General features: G+C 44.0%; 1 protein-coding gene across 1 annotated transcript; it reads left to right on the top strand.

Moving 5' to 3' along the window:
• The first annotated feature begins 190 nt into the window (after positions 1–190).
• paqr4a (progestin and adipoQ receptor family member IVa) lies at positions 191–23,797 on the top strand. Its single transcript, XM_080904336.1, has 3 exons — positions 191–1,334; positions 13,650–13,868; positions 16,567–23,797. The coding sequence occupies exons 1-3, from the start codon at positions 1,061–1,063 to the stop codon at positions 16,998–17,000; spliced, it is 927 nt and encodes a 308-aa protein (XP_080760462.1). The 5' UTR covers positions 191–1,060; the 3' UTR covers positions 17,001–23,797.
• The last annotated feature ends 2,320 nt before the right edge of the window (positions 23,798–26,117 follow it).

The following is a 26,117-nucleotide window of genomic DNA, read 5'->3' as shown; positions in this document are numbered from 1 at the left end:
GCTTTTTTTTCACTAGCGGAAGCAACCTTCCAAACCCTAATATCCTGTCGTATTTTTCACTCGCAGCTTTACTTTATCCTTTAGTGTTAGGTAACTATAATAACCTTATTTGAGAATAGTTGTGCGAAACTTCCTGGCTTTTATTTTGAAAACAACGATCGGAAATGTCCAGGTTTCTGTCTGAGTAACTTGACGCTTGGAAGACGATGCAGGGGAGACTCGAGGCCGCCGGAGAGGACTCCGCATTTCAAGGAAAACAGCCACCTAGAAATAATGATGGATCATAGTTGGCTCAAACACCTGATGAAGACACTGAATACTCGCCGTATGAAGCAGGCTGGGCGTGTTTAAAGCCAGCCGGCTCAAGTATCCGCTTTTACATCCTCAGCCACCGGACGTTGGTAGGCGACTGCCCGGCTTGCTAGCCCGCAGTCCTTCAAAATCTCTGCTCCACAATCACGGACCTTCTCCATTTATTTTTTTATTTTTTCAGTGGCATTACGAAACCTAGCAAGTATACAAGGGGCTGGATTAACAAAAAGCGCACGTCTACTTTCAATGCAGTGAAGGTGTAACCTGCTAGTCCTGTATTTCACATCTGACCGCTGGGATCGAGCTAGCATCATCTGGAGTTGGACGCTGGCGCGGCTCCCCTACAGCATCCTTGCCTGCGCCGCTGCACCGGAATGCTAACTAACGAGGAAATGGCTTTAACATGACCGCGAACCCTTCGCCTCTCAAACGCCTAGCGCTTGTAGGTGGCACACGGACACTTTAGATGTCAAATGTAATGTCCGCCGGGAGCTTGCATCATGCGTGTGGCTTTCCGCGTCTGTCTCCAGCCTCGCGGATGACACTCGCACAGGTACCGGCGGTTCAAAGCGAGCAGCGACGGCGCGCGCACACAGTTGCCGGGTAGCGCTTAGAGACTTCTCCTGAGCTAGCTAGCGCCGAGCTAGGCGGCTAACAGCACAAAATAATAATTAAAAAAACAAAGCAAAAAACAAACAAACAACAACAACAACCCCAAAACAAAACAAAAACCTCACAACCAATACCAATGGTTTCCCATAAGGTTTTAGTCGCAATAATCTTACTGAACGTGTATATAGGTGTACAGTCAGTTTTTTACTTATTCGGCGGTGTCCTTTTAACCGTCCTCTTTGCTATGGCATTTTTAAATGGACCCAGGCTGCTGGACTGGGCGAGTTCACCTCCACATCTTCAGTTCAACAAATACGTCCTTACGGGATACCGGCCAATTTCCTCCGTGCAGGACTGCATCAGAAGCCTGTTTTACCTGCACAATGAACTTGGAAACATATACACTCACGGTGAGTACAACAAAAATCAGATTGGAATGCTTAGTCAGCATGTGAGATTTGTGTAGAGAGGGAGACAGACCCTGTACCTGCTGAAGGATGCACTGCCAGACTCTGCAACACAGGCTGGGAAGCTTTCATGAAGGCATACATGACTCACACTCTTTTTTATTTTAAATATACATTATTTATCCAGATGACAGCAATTTACAGTTTATTTCTTGTACAACTCTTCAGTGTGATTCATCTAAAACGTACAATAACAGAACACAAAAGCAGAACATGGTTTGACTGACTGATTTATTTATTTTTTATTTTTTCATTTTTAATGTGTCATGCATAAGGGAATCAGTCCAATCCAAACAGGCTTACAAGGCACAACTAGGAAGAAACCAGAGCTAGAGTAGGACCATACAAATTACAAGAGTACTAAAGAAATAATCCAGCTTTGAAGTCTCACGCATTAGGAGCAAAGGCAGCAGACTCATAGACATCAAAAATGATTAAAAACCATCTTCAGTCATCATCAGCGTATCAACACATTTATGGTTTGACAAAGAGCTCATTAACTATCACAGAAGGACAATACAAAATAAACTGATTTATTTTTAAGCATAAAATAAGATTTGGCGACTATCACCAGTTATTACACTGGAAATACTACTGCCAAGTTTATTCAGTTTTCAATGAATAAAAAAAGCAGGAAATCATATACTTTGAAAAGCTGTAATGTTTGCAAGGCAATGTTTGCATTGTTGCAATGTATATATATATATATATATATATATATATATATATATATATATATATATATATATATATAATGAGCATATGATGTTTGTAATGAAGTATTTTAGAATTATATTAAAATGAAAATTAAAGGTCTCTTAACTCTCTAGCACTGCATGTTATAAACTAGTTGGTAAGTTATTGTGAGGCCTCTGCACCAGCTCTGGTACATGTGCTGCAGGCAGTGCTGAGAGTATTAAAACAATAGATTTGCTGGATGAAGCATCTTTTTCTGCATGATGTTTATTAAAAGAAAATGTTTTCATGTTGATAAATACTGCCAGGGCCAATATCATTCATGTGAAACACTCAGCCCACCAAAGAGCTGAAATCCAGCTCACTGGAATGCTTTGCGGAGAAGAAGGACATCAGTTTGACGTTTGACTGCATTTTGCAGGCTGCTCTTTGCTGCTATACCTAAAACAAAGGATCACATCATGAAAATGTTTGGCCGACCTGTTATTTTCATCTGAGTCATGTCAGTTTTACAGCCATTGTTTGCCATACCATGCCACTGAAAAGTGATGGGTTTCAGCCCTATCCACTATACTGTTACATTTCTCTGTCATGACGTTAGAAAAATGTAACATGTGGAAAAATTGAGGCATATTCTTGAAATAGCAGAGATTTTTCTTCAGATTTCTCAGGCTGTCCATCAGTTTTATACATGTTACTTCTATTAAAGGCTGAGCTTATGTGAAATCTGGCACCCACCACTTAGGTTTTGGCCTTTTGCAGAAGAGGATCTAATTTACTCAAACTTAAAATACATTTTTGATTAACAAGCATCCAAAAATAACAGGAAAAAGCAAAAACTTGTATTAACTAATGTAACAAAGGCTCTTTGTCTTAACTGTATTGCACCAGTCGTGCTTGTGTGCATTTTCACCCTTGAAAGGCACATTTTTAATTCATGAGAAACACTGAAATGCTGATGTTTTAAAGAATGTGCTTAAACTTCTTTGCATTAACTAAAAGTTTAGGTGTTTTTCACAGGCCCAACTTTTCCAAGTTTCGAAACCTTGGCTTTGAGTATCTGCCAATGCCAAGTAGTGTTAGATAAATAAGCTGTAATCCTTAACATGGATAAAAAATGGGGAATATGAAGGCAGCATTAGTCTCCACTTAAACTTTGTTTTTCAGCTTTGTAAGAATAAATGGTCTTGCCTAATTACTGAGCGTTTAAAAGTCTTCTTTCAGTCAGGATTCACAATGATGAAACTTTCCATCGTGTTGTGTACGTCTCATTACTAGTTTAGTAAACGTTAGGTCCCGGATGTCTTGCCTGCAAAGAAATAATCTTGGCTTAACTTTGCATAGTCATTTTCATGTGCAGTTCCACGCCTGCTTAGAACAAATGCAGCAATCACAACGTGATCAGGAGTGTGACTGTACCTATGTCATCTAAGACCTATTCTGGATCAAAATAAAAAGTTAGTTTTATAGTTTTAGCAATGAGGATAATCTGTGGCTCGCTCACTGGCTAACGACTTGTGACTGACAAATCGTGACGTCTATCTTTTATACTGTGGTGGTCAAGTAAATGCATCGGACTGAACCGAATACATCATCCCGTAGATCAGCACACTGTCGTTGCTTGATTTTGCTTTTTCAACTCAGGATTAAAATTATATCCAATCCAAATATCAGAGCAGAGCATCCTTAATCTGGCCCTGTTAAAAACAGAAATTAAATGGATTTGACACCCCTGATTTAAGCCAGTAGTGCCCAACTTATTCAAAGGACTCTATTTCAAAAGCTGTCACCCTCCCAAGGTGATTTCTTTTGGTTTAGATGTTAACTGTATGGCAGTTTTGCAAAGAGGGAATTTTTGTTGGCAAAGAAATGTTTTTCCAAGAAATGTTTTTCCAAGACTTTCCTGCTTGGAGGCAAGTGTTTAAACGTGGACTGAATTCTTAAAAAGCAGTTTGACTTGCACGTAATAGCAGACTTGTACGTAAGAGCAGATGAAAAACACTGTTTTTCATCTCTCTTGAACTCTGTGTTTACACAATGTGCAATTCTTTTAATAGTTTGCTACAAGCCCAGATTAATTGCAGAATTGTGTTAATCTGTTCAGCCAAAGGTGAGAGTGAGGTGTTGGCCTGTTAGCAGTTTGCGTGGTGGGTTTTTTCTATTTTCAAACTGAGATGATTAGACAGCCTGTAATGTGGCACTCAGCAGCACGACTTGTGTCTTTTGCCCTCCTCTTTTCATATCAAAGTGCAATCTGGATGGTGTCATTTAACTTTGTTGTGGCGCTCCAGCATCCAGCAGTCACGGCGCAGTTAAACAGCATCAGTGATTATCAGCTAAGTGGCTCTGGATGTCTTTATTGCACTCCAGTGATGTTGGCTTAGCGTGTGACCTCAACATAACAGGCTAATGTTTAATCTAATGAGCATTATTTTCCAGTTTTCCAGATCTGAGAAGAAGAAGAAAAAGCTGCGCTGTGCTTGTAATTCTTCTTTATTATTGTGCTGTAACATTTCGGCTGAGTTTCATGAGCCGGCTTGTTTTGCATATAAACTGAAAACATCCTGCCCGCAGCTCAGGGGCCTGTGCTTCGTACCGCGCTAAGTGAGTTAGCTGGATTTGATTGTTGACGATTTCGCGTGATCCTGGATCGTTCGGTTCCCCGAAGCCCATCCGGGACTTGCTGTCATAGCAACAGAGCCGTAAGCGTAAACCTGCTGGGGAGCAGGTTTACTTTATGTAAACAGGATTAGATCGCGGCCACGCAGGTATGCCCGCGTCATTCATACGAAAGCAACAGCGATATTCCACCACTGTTTCACCATAAATAAATAACATCACTGTAACCAAAGATAATGCAGCACTTGATCCTTTTATTGATTTCACACAGATACATACAGGTCATTCCCTAAAAAAGGGAAATGTACTATTAACATTCTATTACATGTATGTGATTATTACAGATGTAATTCATATTTCAGAGTAGTAATTGTAAATTACTTCGTGTAATCAAGATGAGAGACCACGGCTATAAAAGCGAAGGTGGATTTGGGAAGTCTGTCGCAGTCATATCCTGTCCGTTTACGCGAGCAACCCATTGCGGAAGGTGCAAGATTGATAAGGAGAGTCCTCAGAATTCAGCGTATATTGCGGGACAGACAGGATCCTTTAGCTCAGCGCGACAGTGTGCTCATAGAGAGATATCGATTTTCCCGTGAGGGTATTATTCACTTAACCAACTTGTTGACGAGGGGGTGCAGGACCACCACCTGTCTTTTTTTTTGCTCTGCCCTTTTCTTGGTTGCTGTTATGAACAAACAAACAGAGTATTCCAGGGTCTCTTTCCAAGAGACGACAAGCAATATAAGTGATAAATATTACCATTCTGTAGAATATTCTTATATTTCACTTTTACTTGTTCCCATGTTCTAGTGGGTCCTGTTGTGGCTCTAATGTGAAAGGGGATATAATATAACTAGGGGTGGGTTTTTATAATCGATTCATCGATTAAAATCGATTCTGGCTTGGATAACGTAAAATCGATTCATTAAAATCCTGAATCGATTTTTTAATATAAATTTATTTTGTCCAAAATGCCAGAATCTGTCAGGAATCGCTGTGCGGCAGGCAGGAGTTGGACCCAAAATGCAGGACTCACAGACTCGGGGAGGTGAACTCAAAACACAGCTTTATTTGCTGGGAGAACAAACATACAAACTAGACTAAACTGGGAAACCATAAACTAAGAACTCACAGGGAGATCCACACACAGCATGAGGGACGACGTCACGCCGAACAGAGGGAGACGCAGACAGAAATACACAGAGGGTAAACGAGGAAAGTGGGAACACACGGGGAACACAGGTGACACTGATAATCATAACGAGACAGGGCGGGGTGAACTGAACATGACATGTACGGGCGTGAGAGTCACAAAGTAAACAGGAAGTGCACAGAGGTTCAGACAGGAGGAGAGAGAGCACGGGGAAAACACAGACATAACGGGCTGGGGAAACATGAAACAACCACAAAGGGAGACGAGGGCTCATAAATACACAGGGCACACAGGGGGGAGAGAGAGAGCACGGGGAGAACTTGGACATAATGGGCAGGGGAAACATGGAATAAAACATAAGGAGAGACGAGGGCTCACAGATACACAGAGGGGCACACAGGGGGTAAAAGCCATGAAGGGAAAACACTTAGGGAACAACACAACAGGGCAACTCAGAAAACATGGCCTAAATAAGGAACAAAATACAAACATACAAGAAAACTAAGAACACTGGGCCAACATGGCCCAGGACCATGACAGTACCCCCCCCCCTCAAGGGCTGGCTCCTGACAGCCCAAACCCGAAAAAACAAAAACAGAAAACAACCCACCCAGGGCGGGAGGCGGGGGACCAGGACGGAGGGACCAGAACGGGAAACAAAAACAAACAACAGAAAACACAGGAGCACATGACTATAGTCCAAATAAGGTTCAGGGGGCCGACCCAGAGCCCACAGGCACAAGAGTTCACGGGCCACATGGTCGGGGGGCCGACCAGGCGGGTGGCACAGGTGACAGAGTTGGCCCGGAGGCCGGCCGTGCGGAAGGCAGCGGCGATGGCGAAGGGGGGGACGACGACGGAGCAGTTCAGGGGGCCGACCGCGCGGAAGGCAGCGGCGGTGGCGAAGGAGACGACGGAGCAGTTCAGGGGGCCGACCACGCAGAAGGCAGCGGCGGCCCTCCAGTCTCAGGCATGCTGGCCAAGGCCTGGTGGGCACAGGACCAGTCGAGGCAGGACCAGACGAGGCAGGACCAGTCGAGGCAGGACCAGTCGAGGCAGGACCAGTCGAGGTTGCAGAGGCTGAGGCAGGACCAGGCGGAGCTGCAGAGGCTGAGGCTGGACCAGGCGGAGCTGCAGAGGCTGAGGCTGGACCAGGCGGAGCACAGGCTGAAGCCGAAGCTGGGCCAGGCGGAGCACAGGCTGAAGCCAAAGCTGGGCCAGAAGCAGAGGCTGAGACCGGACCAGGCGTAGCAGAAGCAGAGGCTGAGACCGGACCAGGCGTAGCAGAAGCACAGGCAGAGGCTGGCCCAGGCGTAGCAGAAGCACAGGCAGAGGCTGGCCCAGGCGTAACAGAAGCACAGGCAGAGGCTGGCCCAGGCGTGGCAGAAGCACAGGCGGATGCAGCCGGACCAGGCGACGACGAGGCGGTCGCAGGTGGCGGCTGGACAGGCTCCTCGGGCCCTCCAGCTGATGCGGCGTGAGGCTGAACGGGCCCCTCGGACCCTCCAGCGGATGCGGCGTGAGGCTGAACGGGCCCCTCGGACCCTCCAGCGGAGACAGGAGGCTGAACGGGCCCCTCGGACCCTCCAGCTGACGAGGCGTGAGGCTGGACAGGCCCCTCGGACCCTCCAGCGGAGACAGGAGGCTGAACGGGCCCCTCGGACCCTCCAGTGGAGACAGGAGGCTGAACGGGCCCCTCGGACCCTGTTCAGCCTCCAGTGGAGACAGGAGGCTGAACGGGCCCCTCGGACCCTCCAGCGGAGACAGGAGGCTGAACGGGCCCCTCGGACCCTCCAGCGGACGTGGCTTGAGGCCGGATGGGCTCCTCGGGCCCTCCAGCCGGAAGAGACGGCTGAAGCAGAAAGCAGTCCGAGGCGGAGAGAAAGCTCACGCCATTCCTAGCAGGCCGCTTCCCAGCCTGTACAGCTGACGTGGAAGGAAGCTGAACGGGCTCCTCGGGCCCTCCAGCAGACGAGGCATGGTGCTGGACGGGCTCCTCGGGCCCCCCAGCTGACGAAGCAGAAGGCTGGACGGGCTCCTCGGGCCCCCCAGCAAAAACAGTTTCAGAACCAGCAGGCCCGGGGACCTCTGGAAAACGCAGAGCAGGACTAGCAGGCGCACGGGCCTCTGGCAGGGACAGAGCAGGACCAGCAGGCGCACGGGCCTCTGGCAGGGACAGAGCAGGACCAGCAGGCGCACGGGCCTCTGGCAGCGTTGATGCTGACTGGGGCTGAGCAACACATAGGTTAGGCTCAGGAGGCAACAGTTGGGTGCAGTCCTCGGCTGACTCATTAGCCCCCAGGGGTCCAGAGTCAACTGCGGGTTGAAACTCGGACTCTGGGGAGGCCCTGGAGGTAGTAAATGTCTCTAATCGGGCCAGCTTTCGAGGGACGAAAACAGTCCTGTTGAGCATGTTTTCCTGCTTAATACGAGTGAGAAAAGTTGGCTGCTCAGCAGGAGACTGGGTTGAGAAAGACTGAAGTGACCGTTGTGGTGAGAATGAAACTAGTGAAGGAGCAGATGATTGAGCTGCAGGTAACGGAGTAGCTAACTGGGCAGCTGACTGAGCTGAGGGCAGCTGAACAGCGAGCTGGGCTGCTGAATGGGCTAACGGTTGAGGAGGTGTTTGTAGTGAGCGTGATGCAGGGGGTGGTATAGGCTCCCCTGAGCCTCTAGGGCTCGGTTTAACTAGCTGAACGAGTTCAGAAGAAACAGTTCTGCTTAGGCTTCTCTGCTCTAAGAGAACAGGGCAGAAACAGCCCGTTAAGTCCCCCTCCCCATTCTTGGGTTGCGAACCCACAGCGTCATTCATAGATTCAGCAGTACATGTCAAAACTGAATTCAAACTGTCCGGGGTTAACTCTGTATCGACAGAAGAGTTCTTAGCAGGCTCCAACAGAGGGTGCACAATCAGAGTTTTGCCCATGCATTCTGATTCTTCAGCGGAAAAAGCATCAACATAATTAGTCAGGGAGTCTTTTCTTTCTACTGGGCCGGGGTGAATGTCCATGGAACAAACCGCCTTCACCTCACTACTCTTAGCCGTGAGAAGAAAACAGTTCCCATTACTATTTGCAGGTGAAGCAATAGGGGTACAAGCAATAGGGGTACAGTCAACATCACTCACCATTGCCTGCTGTTCTGACGAGTGATTGGGCTCCGGTTGTAGTGAGGAATGACGGCGGTGGCGCCGCTTCCTCCTGGCGGCAGGGGCTGAGGCGACAGGAGAAACTGGTGACGATGGAGAAAAGACGTCCTCGTCCTGCGACCACATCGCCGCCAAGCAGGAGGCAGGTGAATTAAGCCCTGAGCGGCAAGAAGTGGAGCTCTGTGGCCGCGGTGCAGAAACGCCTTTCCCCTGTTGCAATTGCTGCTGTACGGCGGCCGACTCCGCGGAGAGCTCCTTGTGTTGCGGCCGATGCCGATGCGGCGGCTTCGGCGAAGAATACTGGGCGCGGACAAAGGCTGCAAGCTCCCGAGCCTGTAGCACCTCCTGGGCTTCATGCAGCTGGTCCATGAAGCCCATAAATCCCTTTAGTGTGCGCAAATGAGGATTCCCCTCCAGGATCGCTTCTATAGCGTTAATCCCAACTGCCATGGTCTTAGCGTCCTTAGTGAGGGAAACCCGCTCGATCAGGCGGTGGATGCGGGAGAGGTCATGTTCCCGGGATGAATCCGCTGGGTCCATGTTGTGGTGACGTCGTACTGTCAGGAATCGCTGTGCGGCAGGCAGGAGTTGGACCCAAAATGCAGGACTCACAGACTCGGGGAGGTGAACTCAAAACACAGCTTTATTTGCTGGGAGAACAAACGTACAAACTAGACTAAACTGGGAAACCATAAACTAAGAACTCACAGGGAGATCCACACACAGCATGAGGGACGACGTCACGCCGAACAGAGGGAGACGCAGACAGAAATACACAGAGGGTAAACGAGGAAAGTGGGAACACACGGGGAACACAGGTGACACTGATAATCATAACGAGACAGGGCGGGGTGAACTGAACATGACATGTACGGGCGTGAGAGTCACAAAGTAAACAGGAAGTGCACAGAGGTTCAGACAGGAGGAGAGAGAGCACGGGGAAAACACAGACATAACGGGCTGGGGAAACATGAAACAACCACAAAGGGAGACGAGGGCTCATAAATACACAGGGCACACAGGGGGGAGAGAGAGAGCACGGGGAGAACTTGGACATAATGGGCAGGGGAAACATGGAATAAAACATAAGGAGAGACGAGGGCTCACAGATACACAGAGGGGCACACAGGGGGTAAAAGCCATGAAGGGAAAACACTTAGGGAACAACACAACAGGGCAACTCAGAAAACATGGCCTAAATAAGGAACAAAATACAAACATACAAGAAAACTAAGAACACTGGGCCAACATGGCCCAGGACCATGACAGAATCTCTGGTGACATCTCACAAAATTTCAAGAACCACCAAACAGTAAATGAGAGCAGGTACAGGGATTCTGCACATAGACTTAAACACACAGCGCGACCCGCGGATCAGAATCAGTTAGATGTCGCCTTTCTCACAGTCGGGGCTGAAAGCCGACAGCTCGCTGATCCGGGTCTGCGCTTTGTGTTCACGCCCTTTATGCGCTGATTCTAAAGCTGTTAGTTTGATCTCTTTCCAAACAATATTGACCGAACCAGCAGCAAAAGAAGATCCAAACGCTTCACATAAACATCGTCATGAATTCACTCTTTTACTGTTTTGCTTCCATTGCGATGCGCAGCTCTCTCTCTCTCCCTCTCTCCCTCCCCCTCTCCCCCCCCCCTCTCTCTCTCTCGAACAGTTTCCCTTTCTTCATTATTCGCTTGCTTGTTACACAAGTCTACTGTTGCTTACAGCGCTGTCGGCCGCTGTTTTTTCCCCTTTTACATTCTTCCGAAAAGAAAACCTAATTTCTGCTGTTCAATACTGAACAAATTGAAACTTTTTAAAATTATTCAAAATGCAAAATGCTTAGCCGTGTCTCTAATAAAACCGCTGTAACGTCAGAGGTAATGTTCATTAATTAATGGTTTTCTTTCGTTTTTGATGTACTGCAGAATATTTTTATAAAATCCCAGGCCAGGAAAATCACCTACATGTTTTTCTGTGTTTTATCTTCAGCTACTTTGACACAAAGGCATCTGCTGTGATGCTCACACCTTGGATAAAGTCTTGAGAGTGTCAGCTTCCTTTTTATAGATACAAAAATATGTAAATGTCCTGATCTGAATTATATCTCTGACTGTCAAAATTTCCCAGATTTAAATCGAATCGAATTAAATCGAATCGTGGATCGAATCGATTCGGGACCTTGTGAATCGGAATTGAATCGATTCTAGAAATCAGTGACGATACCCAGCCCTAAATATAACATATTATAATATAATATAATGTAATATAATATTGGATAATATGGTGTGATATGATAAATCTACCCTACCGCCTACTGGTGTTGGCCAGAGGGGCCGATGGCGCAATATGGCAGCCTGGCTTCTGTCAGTCTGCCCCAGGGCAGCTGTGGCTACAACCGTAGCTGCCTCCACCAGTGTGTGAATGTGAGAGTGAATGAATAGTGGCATTGTAAAGCGCTTTGGGTGCCTTGAAAAGCGCTATATAAATCCACTCCATTATTATTGTTATTATTGAATTACTTACGAGTTTGATTTGTCAGCAACATTCTGCCAGCCCTCTCTCCTTGCTTTTGCAGCCTTTGCAGTGTTCCCTTGCGTTTTAATTAAACTCTGAAACTCCTGAAATCCCTCACTCAAGAGTTCTTGCTCTGCTGCCGAAAAATACCGAGCGCGCTCCTTCGACATTTTCGCCGACCAATCAAAGGGTTGCCGATCAATGTTTCTACTATCGATGCGTAGCCCCTGTTGGGCCACCCAGTGATCTCACATTACTTCATCCAGCTATACTAATCGTCAACAACAGGTGTGTTCGGGGAACCGGAATAGCGAGCTCAGAGTTAGCGCGATGATTTGGTCTTGGATGTTTCATTTGATCTTGGATGTAGTAAGCGACGTACGAAGCACAGGGCCCTGGTCTCAGATACTCAGAGGTCCTCGCTCCCGCTGCTGTGTCCACGCCTGACTTCAACTCGCCAGCTCAGGGCGAATGCTGAGAGGGAGATAATGTGCTTAAAATAGATGTGTTACAGTTGCATGCCATTCCTTGTATCACCTGCCTTGTCTTCAGTGAGAGCAAATATGAGAGAAAGGGAGGAGTGCTGTAGGTGTGTCTCAGAGTGATAAGAGCTGTATGTAAGCGGATCAAATTTCAAGGTCTGCATTTTGCTCACGTAGCAGTCAAATTCCCTGCCAAACAGGGAAACTTAAATGGGAGCCGTGTAGCCATTAGCAGCATGGCCTTTTGCTGCATCAGAATTAGAGCTTAGTGGGAGCTTTGGCTTTCTCTCAATGGGGAATCACTGATACGTTGGTGCCAATCACGTAGGTTTCCCCTTTGGCTCTTCTTGCTGGTATCTGTGCACTCTCAGCAGCCATTCACAGCTACTGATTCTCATATAGTGTGAAAAACAGCGTCCTCGATTCCAGAAACTCATGAGCGAGATAATCCATCACCGTAAACACGACACCTTAATTTGCTTTTGTCAGAGTTGAGCGGATGGTTTTCATACCAGCATGTGGGCATATTACCTCAGGCAACATTATCCGTTGGACTCTATTTACAAGCAGAAGTAAAAGATGGTGCTTTAGTGGTTTTAATTGCATGTCATCAGATTTGTTAAAAGTGTTGTGACACAAGAAGCACTGCTGTCAGGACGTGTGTGTCTTTACATATGAGATAAGATAAGCTTTACTTTATTCATTCTAGAAGTTTTGAGAAAGTATATTTTTTCTTGTATGGAATAACAATGAAAATAATATACTAAATAATAATAATAATACCAACAGCAATTATATTATTAAATGGAGGTACATAAAGCAGGTAATATTATTTATAAATATAATAAAATAAAATAAATAAAATATAGAAATTAAATAGTGATATGAATGTTAATTAAATCAAAGTTATGAGATATATGCATGTATTAATAATAATGATTTTAAAATATAAAATGCAGATTACAAGGTTAAATAAAATGAAGTATTGTTATTTAATATTTTACTTTATTGTGTTTTTACAAAAGACATTTTTTAAATTATTAATTCAATCATTGCCCTGTATTAAGCTCAGCCTTTTACATGACGTTCTATTGTTTAGACTATTTAGATTTTTATGTAGCTCATTAATTTCATTTGATTATTCAATTTCTTATTTTTTCTATTTATTTAAAGTTTATTTGATTTTTCTCTTGTGTCGTTTTAACATTACAATTTCTGCCTAATTACACAGTTTAAAAACCACCTCCAGTCTTTTCCTGTTTCATTGTGTGCATATTTCACAGTGTGTTTATTTTTCCACTTCCAGTCATTACACATGCTTTTAAATTTACAGATCAGAGTGGTTCTACAAAGATAAAAAATAAAAGTGTTTCACTTCTGTATGAATTGACTTGTTGAGCCCTAGAAGGACTTTAAATTAAACCCCTCTGTAGTAAAAAATACATTTTTAAATACTACTACATTCCCATTCAGCGAGTATTTGTATTTGGAGACTGATTCCAGAGCAACTAAAAACTCTTGAGTTATGCCACATTCTGCAGATGTGATAAAGTCAGTCTTTTACAAGTCTTTTATTGTGTGGTATAGGTAAAGCCTTCTTTTATAACCACTGCTCTCTCGGTTTCTCTGCCTGCTCACTCTTCAGGCATCCCTCTGGTTTGCTTCCTGGTGCTGCTGCCTCTTAACATCCCCTGGTCTCAGATCAGCGTGACATGGCTGGGTGTGGTGCACTTCCTGGCCTGCCTGTCACCCCAGCTGGGCTCTGTGGTCTACCACCTGTTCATGAACCACGAGGGAGGGGAGCCAGTCTACCACACTCTCCTGAAGCTGGACGTGTGTGGAATCTGCATGATCAACACACTGGGTGAGGCCTCATGGATTCATTGTCAGCTGTTGTTCTCTTATTGCTGATCTGTTTTCTTCCAGGATGGAATTGATTGTCAGTGATTTACCGTGCAAGTGTTTTGCTTGGAGGTGTACCAGTATTGATTTGTCGCAACACACTCTGATTCGATCTTACTTTGCAAGCAATGATTCGAGCTCTGAAATGATTATTGATCTGTCCATGCTGCCTACATCACCCTATTGTAAGAAAAAATGACAGGCACATTATTTTTTATTTCTTTATAGACTTCTACACTTTGAATGAACCTTTTAGATTTGCCCACTACACCGATATCGATAATACAGTACATTCAATATTAATATTGTGACAAAGCATGGGAATAACAGGAATTGTGCCAGGAATTTTTACCAACCCTGCAACCTGCCAGGCCTAAGCACCGGGGATATTTATTCATCTTTACGACCAAAGCTACAACCCTTACGTTAGCTTACAGGCCTCCTGTTCCCATTAACTGTTTTTAACCATAAAACATATTTGGAAAATCTACAATAAAGTCTAAAAAAGGGATTAAACACCCAAGAAAACATTGTGATGTATTACTGTTTTACCTGATAATCTGATGTCAATCCACTTATGCCCACTAATTATTCATTTAGGTAGGCTAAATCATTCATCAGTGTATGTTAACAAGGTTAAATATGATATGAATGTTCTTTTCATGCTAGTTGTGGATAAAGTATCCTTTGTGTTTCATCACAGAGCTGCATAGACAAAGGTCTTTCTGTCTGTGCCATTCAGCAATTATCAATTAGTCGTTTGTCGGCTGCACTTTTTTTGAGGGGTTGCCGCAATGGTACATAAGCATCTGAGTATTGGAATAGGGCACAACCCTCCTGGTGTATTCAGAGTTAGGGTATGCACTAGTAGAACACTAACTTGTGACTTCCTGTGCTTTGGTTGCACAGTTTTACCCAACTAGTCGTTAAGAAAATACCATGAAAGCAGTTGGCATCATTTAATTGCACTAAATTCCTTCATCCCCTTAAATTCACTGTTATAGGCCTTTCAGATCCTTTCTTTAGATAGAAAGGATCTGAAATCCTTTCTATCTAAAGGTTTAGCAGCAAAGTCTAGAGGCTATGAACAACTAGGGTTGGGTTGACATGATAAAAAGAACAGAATAACAACTCTCAGGAATGCAGACAGACGAGTGGATACACGTCCTCCCGAATTAACTAATGCATACAATTCATGTGAACGTAAAGAAAACTCTGTCAGGATTAGTGAAGTTAAACAGACTCAAATGCAGGGCAGACAGAGAGTAAAACAATATGAATATTAATGGACAGACCTACAGGTAATTTTCAGGATTTTCAGCAAGTAAATAACAAAACTCCAACATAAGGGAACAGAAGATGGTTAGCAGTGCAGAATTAGGCAAGAAGACAAAGGCAAAGGCAAATATAGCTTTAGACAGAGGACAGACCGGGAAACAATAAACGTGAGAATAATTAAAGCAGGAAATCCAAAAAGGAAGGAAAATCCACAAAGGCAGGAAACAATGAAACATGTAAGAAAATGAACCTTTACAGTAAAATATGAGTCAACTAAAAGACTAATAACTCACCCTGCCGACAGGAGGACTCAGGTAGGAGAACACAGAGGGCAGGAGAAGTCTAACAACAATGTAATCTATAACAAGGATCACTTCTTCTTTTTCTCTTTGCCTACAAATGATTTTCCATTTGCAGTTAAAATGAATCAGAAGAAAACAGTTAATGATCACATCTGAGTCACAAATTAATTGTGTCTTGTTCGGTTAATGGATTCATCACCCTCAGCTCAAGGTGACTGTGAGTTTAATAAAACAGAAATGCTTTCAGTCTACGAAATAATAACTTTTCCGTTGAAACAACGTCCTCTACTTATTTTATTTTTTCCTTTGTGCTAAAAAAACCTCCTTTATTTTACTGAGTTATCCACGTCTAGAAAGCTTAGCTTATTTAGTAGCTGTATTTAGGAACAGTGCATTTAAAGCTCAGTTGAACATTAGAAGAACTGAACGCTGCAAATCTAAGGGGCAGAGTCGGCAATATTAGCAGTCTTGATTCATGATTAAGCTTGTTGAACAAGTACTTTGATGAAGGACCCTTATTAGCTTTTGACCCACAAAGGTTATGACTATGGTTACAGCAATGAATGACACAGTTATTAACTCTAATAAAATGATTTCACTCAACCTGGGTTCACCTTCTCTGTAACGGCACTACCTGCTGATTGTGTGTCAGAGAGGACAGGCTGCAGACCCCTAATGACAACATAGAGAAAAACAAAGGGCCAAATTTTACAATACTGACGATTCACACACTTGGTCCTGAATACGTTTTACAGTCCACATGCTTCTATTTTTAGTCGCACACTGTAAATCTCTGTCCCATCAGTGTTGCCTTCCTGCTGAGTTCTCTAGAAAAGAGAACTGCCTCCTTATTTCAGTAACCTCATCATCCACTTCCTGTAATGTGACATAAAAAATACAAAGTTTGAGGTTGTTTCAGCCACCTCCCTGCACAGTTGCACTGTGATTACTGAAACCATCAAGCTTTGACCAAAAGCGCAGAGTTACACACGCAGCTTTAAAAGGTCAATGATTTGTGCTTTTCACGAGGCGTGGCTTCATCGCTCTCCTGACTTCCCTCTGTCTTTTTTCGTGTCTTAGGAGCGCTGCCTATCGTCTACACCACACTGCTGTGCTACCCATTTATCCGCACTGTGGCCCTTTTAGTCTACATCCTGCTGTCCAGCCACGCCATCTACTGCGCCGTCACCGCTCGGAGCAGCGTTCGGCGGTTGCGCTCCTTCGCCTGGCAAGCGCTGTTTCGCTTCTCCTTCTTCCTGCTCCGCTGGGTGGGCGTGGGCGGCGGCAGTCCCACCTCGCTACGCCACTTTCTCACGATGGATGCACTGGCCGTGCTGGGCGGGGTCATCAACATCACGCGCATCCCGGAGCGCTTTTGGCCGGGTCTCTTCGACTACTGGTGCAACAGCCACCAGATCATGCATGTACTGGTGGTGATCTCCATCCTTTACCTGCACTGGGGCGTGCTGGACGACCTTCTCTGGATCACCAGCTACGACTGCCCCTCAGATTGACCCACACAGCAGCCCCCCGGCCCCTCACAAGGAGTGCTGGAACATACCATTGAAAGACCTCTGGGGGAGGGGGGAGCATGGAAAGGGAAGGGAAAGGACAGGGATCACAGAAACTAATGCTGTGCATGTGTTCACTTCATGCGCTGAAACTCAGAATGTTCATATCTTCGTCCATCTTGATTTGTGCGAATGCAGGTAAAAGTATGTCGAGTAACACGCACAATCATTCTGACTTGCTCAGTTGCCACAAACTTGGTGCAAAGGCATATACATACACACACACACACACACACACACACACACACACACATTCATACACAAACCGATAAAAAAAGTGGAAAATTTTAAAAAGTAAATTTATTAACCAAGTTTTAAACCCTATAATGTCTTAGGTAAAGGTTACAGCTCGAAGCCTTTTACATAATGATAGAAGTTTCTTTTAAGGATTACTTGATGTCGTTGATTAAAATGGTCTTAATCAGTGGTTCTGAAAGTTGGGTCTACGGCCCATAGCTAAAATATCTAGTGATAAATTTCCTTTAAATTGCTGAAATTACATTCTGATCTTAAAAAGTGGCGATCTACAGATGGAGACTATATTTTGTGTCCTTTAATCACACCCATGTTATCTTTGGACGAGTAGAAACTGACACGCGTCTAAAATGTTTAGATTTAAAAGTTTCATAATTTTGGCATGCAAGAGTAGAAATGGTAGTAAGCATGCGGTTTGTCAGTGTTGGGATTATAAGCGAGACCTTGGAAAAATGTTCTTGCCCGTCGCCTCAGGAATACACCGAGCTCAGCTGTGTTGCATTCCAAGTCTCATGCTGCTCCCGAAGCTGATCTCGCCCACTCACGACAATGCTTGCAAATCCATCAGACAGGTTGCGGCACGCCCCAGAAGCAGCTTTGTGTCCTGAGTGTTTTTTATGGAAGCTGCATTAAGATGCACAGAGTAGGGCCGGAATTCAGACCCAGAAGAGCAAAGAGTGTCTTGCCAATTTTGAAAGAGTGCTGGGCGGTATTCTGATTCTAATTTAATTCATCTGAATATGAATTTAAGAAAATAAACGAGGCTTTTTACTGGTAGAGACCTAGAAAAGACAAAACACTTACTGTGACCTTTGGAGGGGTTTATATGTGGAAAAACATTTTGTGTAAGAAGTACTTTGGAGTGTTTTGAGAAGGGGCTTGTATTAACTTTTCAAACTCAAGGTTACCACTGTGTGTTAACGCCACTGAAGGTTTCATAAAAATTTAAGGGGCTGGGTGAGTGGGAGGAAAATTCATGACACAACCTCAGAACTTTCAAGATTGAAGCTGTAAAAAGCACAGAATGGCACATTTATGAGGAAAAAGTCCGAAGTTTATATTCCTGAATCGCCTGTGTGGTCTTCCTCTTTTCCTCTTGCCTGGCAGATTCATCTTCAACATCATTTGTCCAGTATATGCACTACTCCTCCTCTGCACATGTCCAAACTATCTCAGCCTTGCCAATTCGGGTCTATATATCACAGCAGGTCTCACCATCTATGTAAACCTTTCCCTTCATTCTTGCTACTAACAAATCACTCCTGGCACTTGTCTCCACCCGCTCCACTCTGTTCTTCACCTCTGTTGTGCACTGTCTGCTCCTTTGGAGGGTTGACACCAGGTATTTAAACTAACCTACGTTTCTAACTCATTCACCTCTCCGTCTCCTTCTCATTCACACACATGTATTTTACCTTCTACTGACTTTAATTCCCACCCCCACCTCGGAGCCATCTGTCACTCTTACCGCACACCTTACCACTGTCTCTCTATCCTTATGCATGTCTTGCACCACTCTCCCATACTTCTCTGTCACTCTTGACTTTCTCATGCAGTTACATAGTTCCTCTTTTGGGACCCTGTCATATCGTTCGATCCACAAAGACACAAGTCTTACCTGCTCTATACTTCTCCATCAACACTATCAAAGCAAACATCACGTCTGTAGTGCACTTTCTCGTTTTGAAACCATACTGCTGCTGACTGGTCATCACCTCTCTTTTTCATGGCATGGCTCATCACCTTCATCCTGCTGTACTTACTACAGCTCTGCACATGACCTTTGTTCTTGAAAATCAGCACCAGTACACTTTATTCCGGAGACACCTGCTCTCTCCAGGGTTTTGGTAAACAAGCTGATTGAAGATCCACTGCCCTTTCTCCCAGACATCTCCATACCTCCACAGGTATGTCTGGACCAACTGCCTCTTCATAGCGGCCCTCACGTCCTCCTTTCTAATCCTCTGCACTTTCTGATTCACAAACTGTCCTCCACCTCCTCTCTCTCATTTTCTTCACTCATCAGCTCTTCAAAGCACTCCTTCCACCTTCTCAACACTCTCTTCAGTTATAAGTACATTTCCATTTCTATCCTTAATCACCCTGCACATCTTTTCCAGTTGAATCTCTCCACCTAGCCAATCAATACAAGTTCTTTCCTCTCCAACTTCACGTAACACTCACTGAAAGTCTTTGCTTTGCCATTTCTTTTGTTGCTGTACTCCTAGCATCCCAGTAGTCCTGTTTTTCTTCAGTCAACCACCTAGGCTTCTTGTCTCCTTGTCATCCTGAAGATACACAAAATACCTTCATTGCAGTTGTCCTCACTTTTTCAGCTCTGCTTTCCTAATCATTAATTAACTTTCACTACCACCCAGAAACTCATCTCATCTCCTCCCTAAACTCTGTACAGGATTCTTCCTTCTTCAACTTCTAACTCTACCGTCCTGTAGAAATTTGCGCTCATACCACAAGCACTATTTTAAAAATAAACACTCTATGCAGACCAAATGAAACGCCCCTCAACCCGACGTCGATTTGCATGAGAAACAGTGACCGGTGTATTCCTGGGGTAAAGGCTCCCTGCCCCCAGACGAGTTTAAAAACCCCTCGTCCAAATGATATGACAGTCTTTGTCTACACTTGTGCAGCATATTCATATCTCACATCACATACACAGCACGCGCTCTCACGCACCTTTGTTTTTACACATGTACAAAGCACTTTTAGAGTTTTAACTTCGTCCAACAGACTGACTTTTACAGGACTGTTTAGTTCCCTGTTTTCTGCCACTGCCTCTTTTTCTTCTTTGTCCTCTCTGTCGTCTGAATGGTCCTTACCGAAGGCGTGCGAGGGGCTCATTCCTGAAGCGTGCCAGCAATGAGCTTACCTGCTGAGATGTCCCAGACCACCAGATGGGATCTGTTGAGTGTTATCAGCTTTGTTTGCACCAGTGCCAAAGAAATTCAGGCATTTTTAAATCAGAAAAGAAACTGATGTCTATGAGCTGCCTTTGCCAAACTTTTGCTTATGTCCAGCCAACCCCAAGTTGATTGGTCTTACGCATTTATTAATGACCTCCCTTTGTTTGGAAGACGACCGTTTCCATTTGTGCGAGACGTAATTATCTTTTTAAAGGCAGAGCCTGAGTGCTTTGTGAGTCTTCTGCGCAATTGTGTATAAAAGCCATTGAATGTGCGTAGTTGTTTTACACTAAAATGCCACCATGTGCACATAATACATAAAACTATATGTGGCAGTGCTGAAATGTAAAGGGGTAATGACTTTATAATGCTATTTATAGTTATTTGTCTTCTGGCCCCAAACGCGTAAGGATATATATTTAATCAAGAAATAGATTATATTTATGTTTGTTTTTATTCATTTGTATTAATTTGAATGTGTGTGTCAGCTGCTTAAACAGTTTACATCATTGCAGTGCAGGATCGCTCTGACTGACAGGTCAAATAAGAGGTCAAAGAAAATCCATTGTTTTATTTAAACCCAGCAATTCCGGAGGATTAGCTCCACATTTTCTCTGCGTACAGTTTTTCCTGCCTTCCTGTAATATGTGACGTCTCAGTCACACAGGATCAGATCTGTCTTTACACGTCGCAGCTCGGCGAGGAAAACAGCTGCAATGTGACCTTTAAAACAGGTGCAGGTCTATTCTGAAGTTATTTATGTCCTCAGGCATGAATGTAGATGTGCTGTGCTTAGATGTTTACTTATATATTGACCCTAAATATTGTTATATGGTCAGTCATTTTTGCCACATTATTTATTTATTTAGCTGTACTTGCTTGCACTTTTCTTGAATTGATGTTTAGCCTTTTTAAAGTGGTGGTTTATACACTAAGCTGGCCTACGTATGCAGGAATGAACCCCTCTGAACCCGCCTGCCTGTCATGTATGAGTCACAGCACCTTCATGTGTGTCCAGGCTTGTTACTGTTCTGTAGAAGTAATCGTCGCACTCTTCAGTCATGTTCAGGACTGGCTTCTGAAGCCTCATTTCATACCTAGACCTTTTTTAGTGGTTTTTTTTTTTTTTTTTTAAGCATTGGGTTTGTTTCCCACGCTAGTTGCCAACCATGTTAGCCCACCTTCATCTCGCCAAATTAGCAACGTCTGCTCCCGTGACACTGTCTCACAGATGAAGAAGGATTTCACAGAGTCTGAATGATATGCATTAACCCCAACGTGACCCGACTTTATGAACTTGCCCTCATTTAAAAAGTCAGATATTTGTCTGCTAGTCTCACTCTTACAGTGATGATTATGAGTACAATGTAAAAGCTGAAGTTAATGTATTTTTGGCAATTGAATGAAAAAAAATGCATGAAAGTAGCTGTGAAACAGAAACTGATGTCTCATAATGTTAGCTGATTGTTAGTTCACTGTAGCCAGCAACTGATCATTCACTCGGCCGTGGAAATGACTGTGTGGTTAGTTGGAGGTGGGCTTTGGAGTGTGGCGTTACCCTGCAGGGAGAGGATTTGAAGCGATCGGAGGCCATGCATCACAATCAAAACAAACTGCACTGTTCATCGTTCTCCAAAGGGCTTTGAATTCAAGTCAATTCTGAAATACACTTAAAGTCCATATAAATAATGTAAATACATTTATGTAGATTATATACAGTGCAGAAGAATATACAGTGACTCATTTTTAACACGCACACTTGGTTAAGGAAGAAAGATAGGAAGGAATGGGATTACCCACCCAGTGAAGATGCTTAAGACGACTTTACCAAAGTTGAGTTTTGGTTAAAAGATGGAAAGACGTTGAGAAAAAGATGCCCTTTTACAGCTAAACGTGGTTGTAAAGAAACACACTACAAACTCCTCAGAGAACCAGCAGTTCGCACCCAAATTCAGTTATTTTGGTCAATGTTGAGGTCAGAAATCAAACTAACTTTAGCCTGCAGGCTGTGTGCCATTTAGATGTCTTTTATACCTCCAATAAACTGAAAGCGGGAAAATGTGAATTCCAGCCTTTGTAGCAGCCTGAAAACTCAACTTTTAATAAATTCTGACATAAAGGGACATCTGTCTAAAGGCTAAGGACTGGCTGACCAGATTTAGCCCCGAAAACATCGTCCGTTGGACTCCTGGTGCTTGGCGGGTAATGAGGGACGCAGACGCGGCTCGATGTGGAGCTTCAGATCGATATGAGTTATGTATTTGATTAGCTATGATGATATATATGTGAAAAACACAGGGAAAAAAAAAGACTGGCATTGGTTTCTGTTCAAATGTAGAGTTGTTTGACCATTTTGTGGCCCTGACTAAGAATGCTTCTGATCATTTAAATGTAACCGCTTTTTTAAAGACACACGGTAAAGATATGCGCGACCATAGCAGGGGAATCTTGGCGGGCATGTGAATACCTCGTGACTACCACTGGTCTATCTATGCATTATCAGCCGAAGGATACGTAACAGTGAAGTCAATTTGTGTTTGTCAAACGGCTCTCTGATCCGCTGTAACGGAGGGCTCTCTCCCAACATCCTGAGTCTCCCGCTTCTCAGGGTGCCATAACAGTAGCTGTAACATCTGAAGCCTGACCGCTGCTGTCTGAAACATGGATGCGAGACTCACCTGCCCTCTTTAGTCCGGTCTGTTCACGCTGGGAACCCAGCTGTCAGGGTGGGCGCAAGGGCGAAGGAAGGTGGAGCATTTCTCTGAAAACCATGTTTCAGGAGTGGAACCCGGTCAGAAAATTGGTCTTTGTCCTTTTGTCTGTATGTTTAATGAAAAAAGAAAAGACATGATGTATAAAAGCATCACTAACAAATCTAAAACCTTTTTTGTTTTTTTTTTAAATATTACACAGGTGCCGGACAGCCTGTTAACAACCTGTTTATAACGGATCACCTGTGTTGTTATATACTGATTATTAATGATTGCTGTTATTCTGTGGATCCTATAATGACACTGGTCTATGTGTACAGGTAATGAGACAAGCCCTTTCCTTTAGGATGAAGGGAGCTTTCTGGAGGGTCTGTCTGTTATTGTCTCCATATCTGCATGGCTTTCTTAATGTGTCAAATGAGTGAGTGTGGCTCCATCTAGTGGAAGTTCATGTTCACTAATGCAGGCATTACTGTAGCTGAACTGCAGCCAAATGAAACGTAACTAACTGGTGGTAATACTGTCACTGCTGGTCTGCAGTTATCCTCCAGTGTTATTTATTTAGATCCCCCAGATCATGTATGTACACATGTGCGTATGAGCTCTCCTGCAGAACCCATGCAAGCATGAAATCTGTATGTTGTCCCGTTTACTTTCGCCTGTTGCACCGACGGGATGCTGATTGCATTCCCAGAGTGCCTCGTTATCCAGTCTGTGTGCTTGCCGATTAATGTGCACGAACTCAGACGGTTTGTTCCTGTGCTGTAGTTCACATGTCTGTGCGACATTAGTGTCCTGTGTAACAGACAGGCTCTCACACTCCTCAGTCTCCAGCAACGATTGTGCAATAAACTGAAGTCTATATTTTTAAATCTGTCATCTCTTTTTTCCTGTTTGTTGCTGTTTCTTTTAAGATGTATGTGTGTGAGAGAGAGGAAGAGAGACTATACTTTTATGCGTGTCTTTGTGAGGAATGATTTGAGTTTGAGGTTTTTTACTTGTCCACAAGTATCTGAGTACATGTTCCCATGCCTTGCAGTTTTTTGTGAGCTCCCTACCTACGCATGCATCCTTCAGGTGGACAGTAAGCAAAGCAGCTGTCCTCGTCAGCCTGGTAATATAATCCCTGCCTGAGGCCACTCATTTTGGGAGGGTTAAGGGTTGGTTTTAGAGTGTAGGTAAAAATTAGGAATTAGGGTTGGTGTTTGGTACAACAGGGAGTTCAGACTTAGTGTCAGGGTTAAAATTAGATTTGGTGTTTTTTTTTTTTTATCCAATGTTTTATTTGATTGTACACCAAAAAAGGAAGAATTTATAATATGACTCTAATACATCATATTAACAACCTGAGCAGTGTGTTAAAAACATAGATGTTTTTAATACTTTTATATTTCCTGCAACTAACTACAGGAGAGAGGCAGTTTTCAGGTGGTAGATGCACTTCAGTTTTCTAAATCTTAGATCCCCGTTTTGTTCAGAACGATTTTCAACTTTGCGCATCAGTATCACAGGATATATACACTGCTCAAAAAAAATAAAAGAACACCGAAAACACATCAGATCTCACTGGGAAAAAAAATCTTGTGACTGGAACAAAAGGATGCCACATAGTTTGGCTGAATTCAAAGACACAAGTTATGTGGGAGGCTAGTCCAGGTAGCCAAAATGTCATTGCGGCATTTCAGAATGATTCTCCTGGAGGATCTCCTTCAAGTTCTGGACCAGGGCATCGCTGGGCTCCTAGACAGTCTGAGGTGCAATCTGGTGACATCGGATATACCAAAACATAATGTCATACAGGTGTTCTATTGAACTGGGTCAGGTGAGCGTGGGGGCCAGTCAATGGTGTCAATTTCTTCATCCTCCAGGAACTGCAGGACACACTGCACCAGCGTAGTCTGACAGTGGTTCAAAACTTTCATCCCGTTATCTCGGTTATCATTGCCGAGCCTGTAGAGGTCTGTGCATCGACCACCAAATCGGAGATGCTGAATGACGCTAGAGGCTGCATAACAGTCTCCAGACCCTGTCACGTCTGCCAGAGCCCACTAGAGGGCGTCAAGCCCTCAGGCCAGCCCTCACACCAGTGGCCTGCTGGAGGCTCTGGCAGTGCTCATCAGATAGCGGTCCTGCGGGGGCCTTTTGACATTTTTTGCCTTCATTGAATTGTAAGAGTGAAGACAGACTGGAAAGCAGGGTGAGAGAGAGGGACAGACATGCAGCAAAGGACCACAGGTTGGACTCCAACCCAGGCTGCTGCTCACCCGTCATGCAACATGGGGTCGCCTGCTTACCCACAGAGCTAAACTGCCACCGAATGTCCCAGAAAGTCAACTGACTTGATTCTATACTCTGATTAAAAAGCGTTCTTTAAATTTGTTTGAACAGTGTATCACACTACATCGGTTTATTGTCTAGGATGTAGAGTTACAGAGACCTGGATTTTTTTCTGATACTTCAGTGGTGAAAACGTCCAAAACAACCAACATTTTGGTACCAGGTTGATTTTTTTTCACTCTGATTCCCCTTGTATGAAAATAAATGTCTTATATGCTCATTTTTAAATAGTTGTCAGATTTAAGTTTGAGATTCTGTCTACTCAAAGAATTACAAATGCGTGAGTGAAAATGGTGCAATTAAAAGTAACATTTACAAAAAGGGGGTCAGATGGGAATCCTTTTTCAGATTTGGCTGATTTTAATTGAATTACCGACACACAGGCTGATATCTAACTGTACTGTATACTGTACACCCCAGATTATTCACAGGTGTAAAACATTCAAACAGCTGCCAGTCAAAGTTGCATCTCAACAAACTACATGAATTCAGCCATGTCAGAATCAGTTTCTCTTTTAGAACATAAACACAGTGTGGCTATAAGTATAAGGATGTTGAAAAGACGGTGCATAAAGCTGCGTCTGGTTAGAAGGAAAAAACACACAAAAGTAGAAGAGTTGGGCAGATTTGTACAAAAGGCTGGCAGTGACAGAGAATGTATGCTGAATCACAGCTGGTCCAGATGTTTCACTAACTCATCTACAGATTTTCTAGAGAGTATAGGAGCCATGGCAGTTGTTTGGCTTGAAATGACAACTGTAATATCCATGTTTTGACTTTTTTCTCAAAATACTATTTTGAGTTTAATCTTGAAATTTCAGTTTAAATCTCAA

Source organism: Rhamphochromis sp. 'chilingali' (genome assembly GCF_963969265.1).
Source record: "Rhamphochromis sp. 'chilingali' genome assembly, chromosome: 15".
NCBI classification, from domain to species: domain Eukaryota; kingdom Metazoa; phylum Chordata; class Actinopteri; order Cichliformes; family Cichlidae; genus Rhamphochromis; species Rhamphochromis sp. 'chilingali'.
Note: the sequence above shows the minus strand (reverse complement) of the source record. Positions and strands in the feature narration are given on the sequence as shown.

Bases quoted from the DNA above. Each gene is read 5' to 3' on its own strand.
- paqr4a (XM_080904336.1), top strand. From the start codon at position 1,061: ATGGTTTCCCATAAGGTTTTAGTCGCAATAATCTTACTGAACGTGTAT. The intron at 1,335-13,649 runs GTGAGTACAACA...CTCACTCTTCAG, and splicing joins TGGAAACATATACACTCACG to GCATCCCTCTGGTTTGCTTC. The intron at 13,869-16,566 runs GTGAGGCCTCAT...TTCGTGTCTTAG, and splicing joins CTGCATGATCAACACACTGG to GAGCGCTGCCTATCGTCTAC.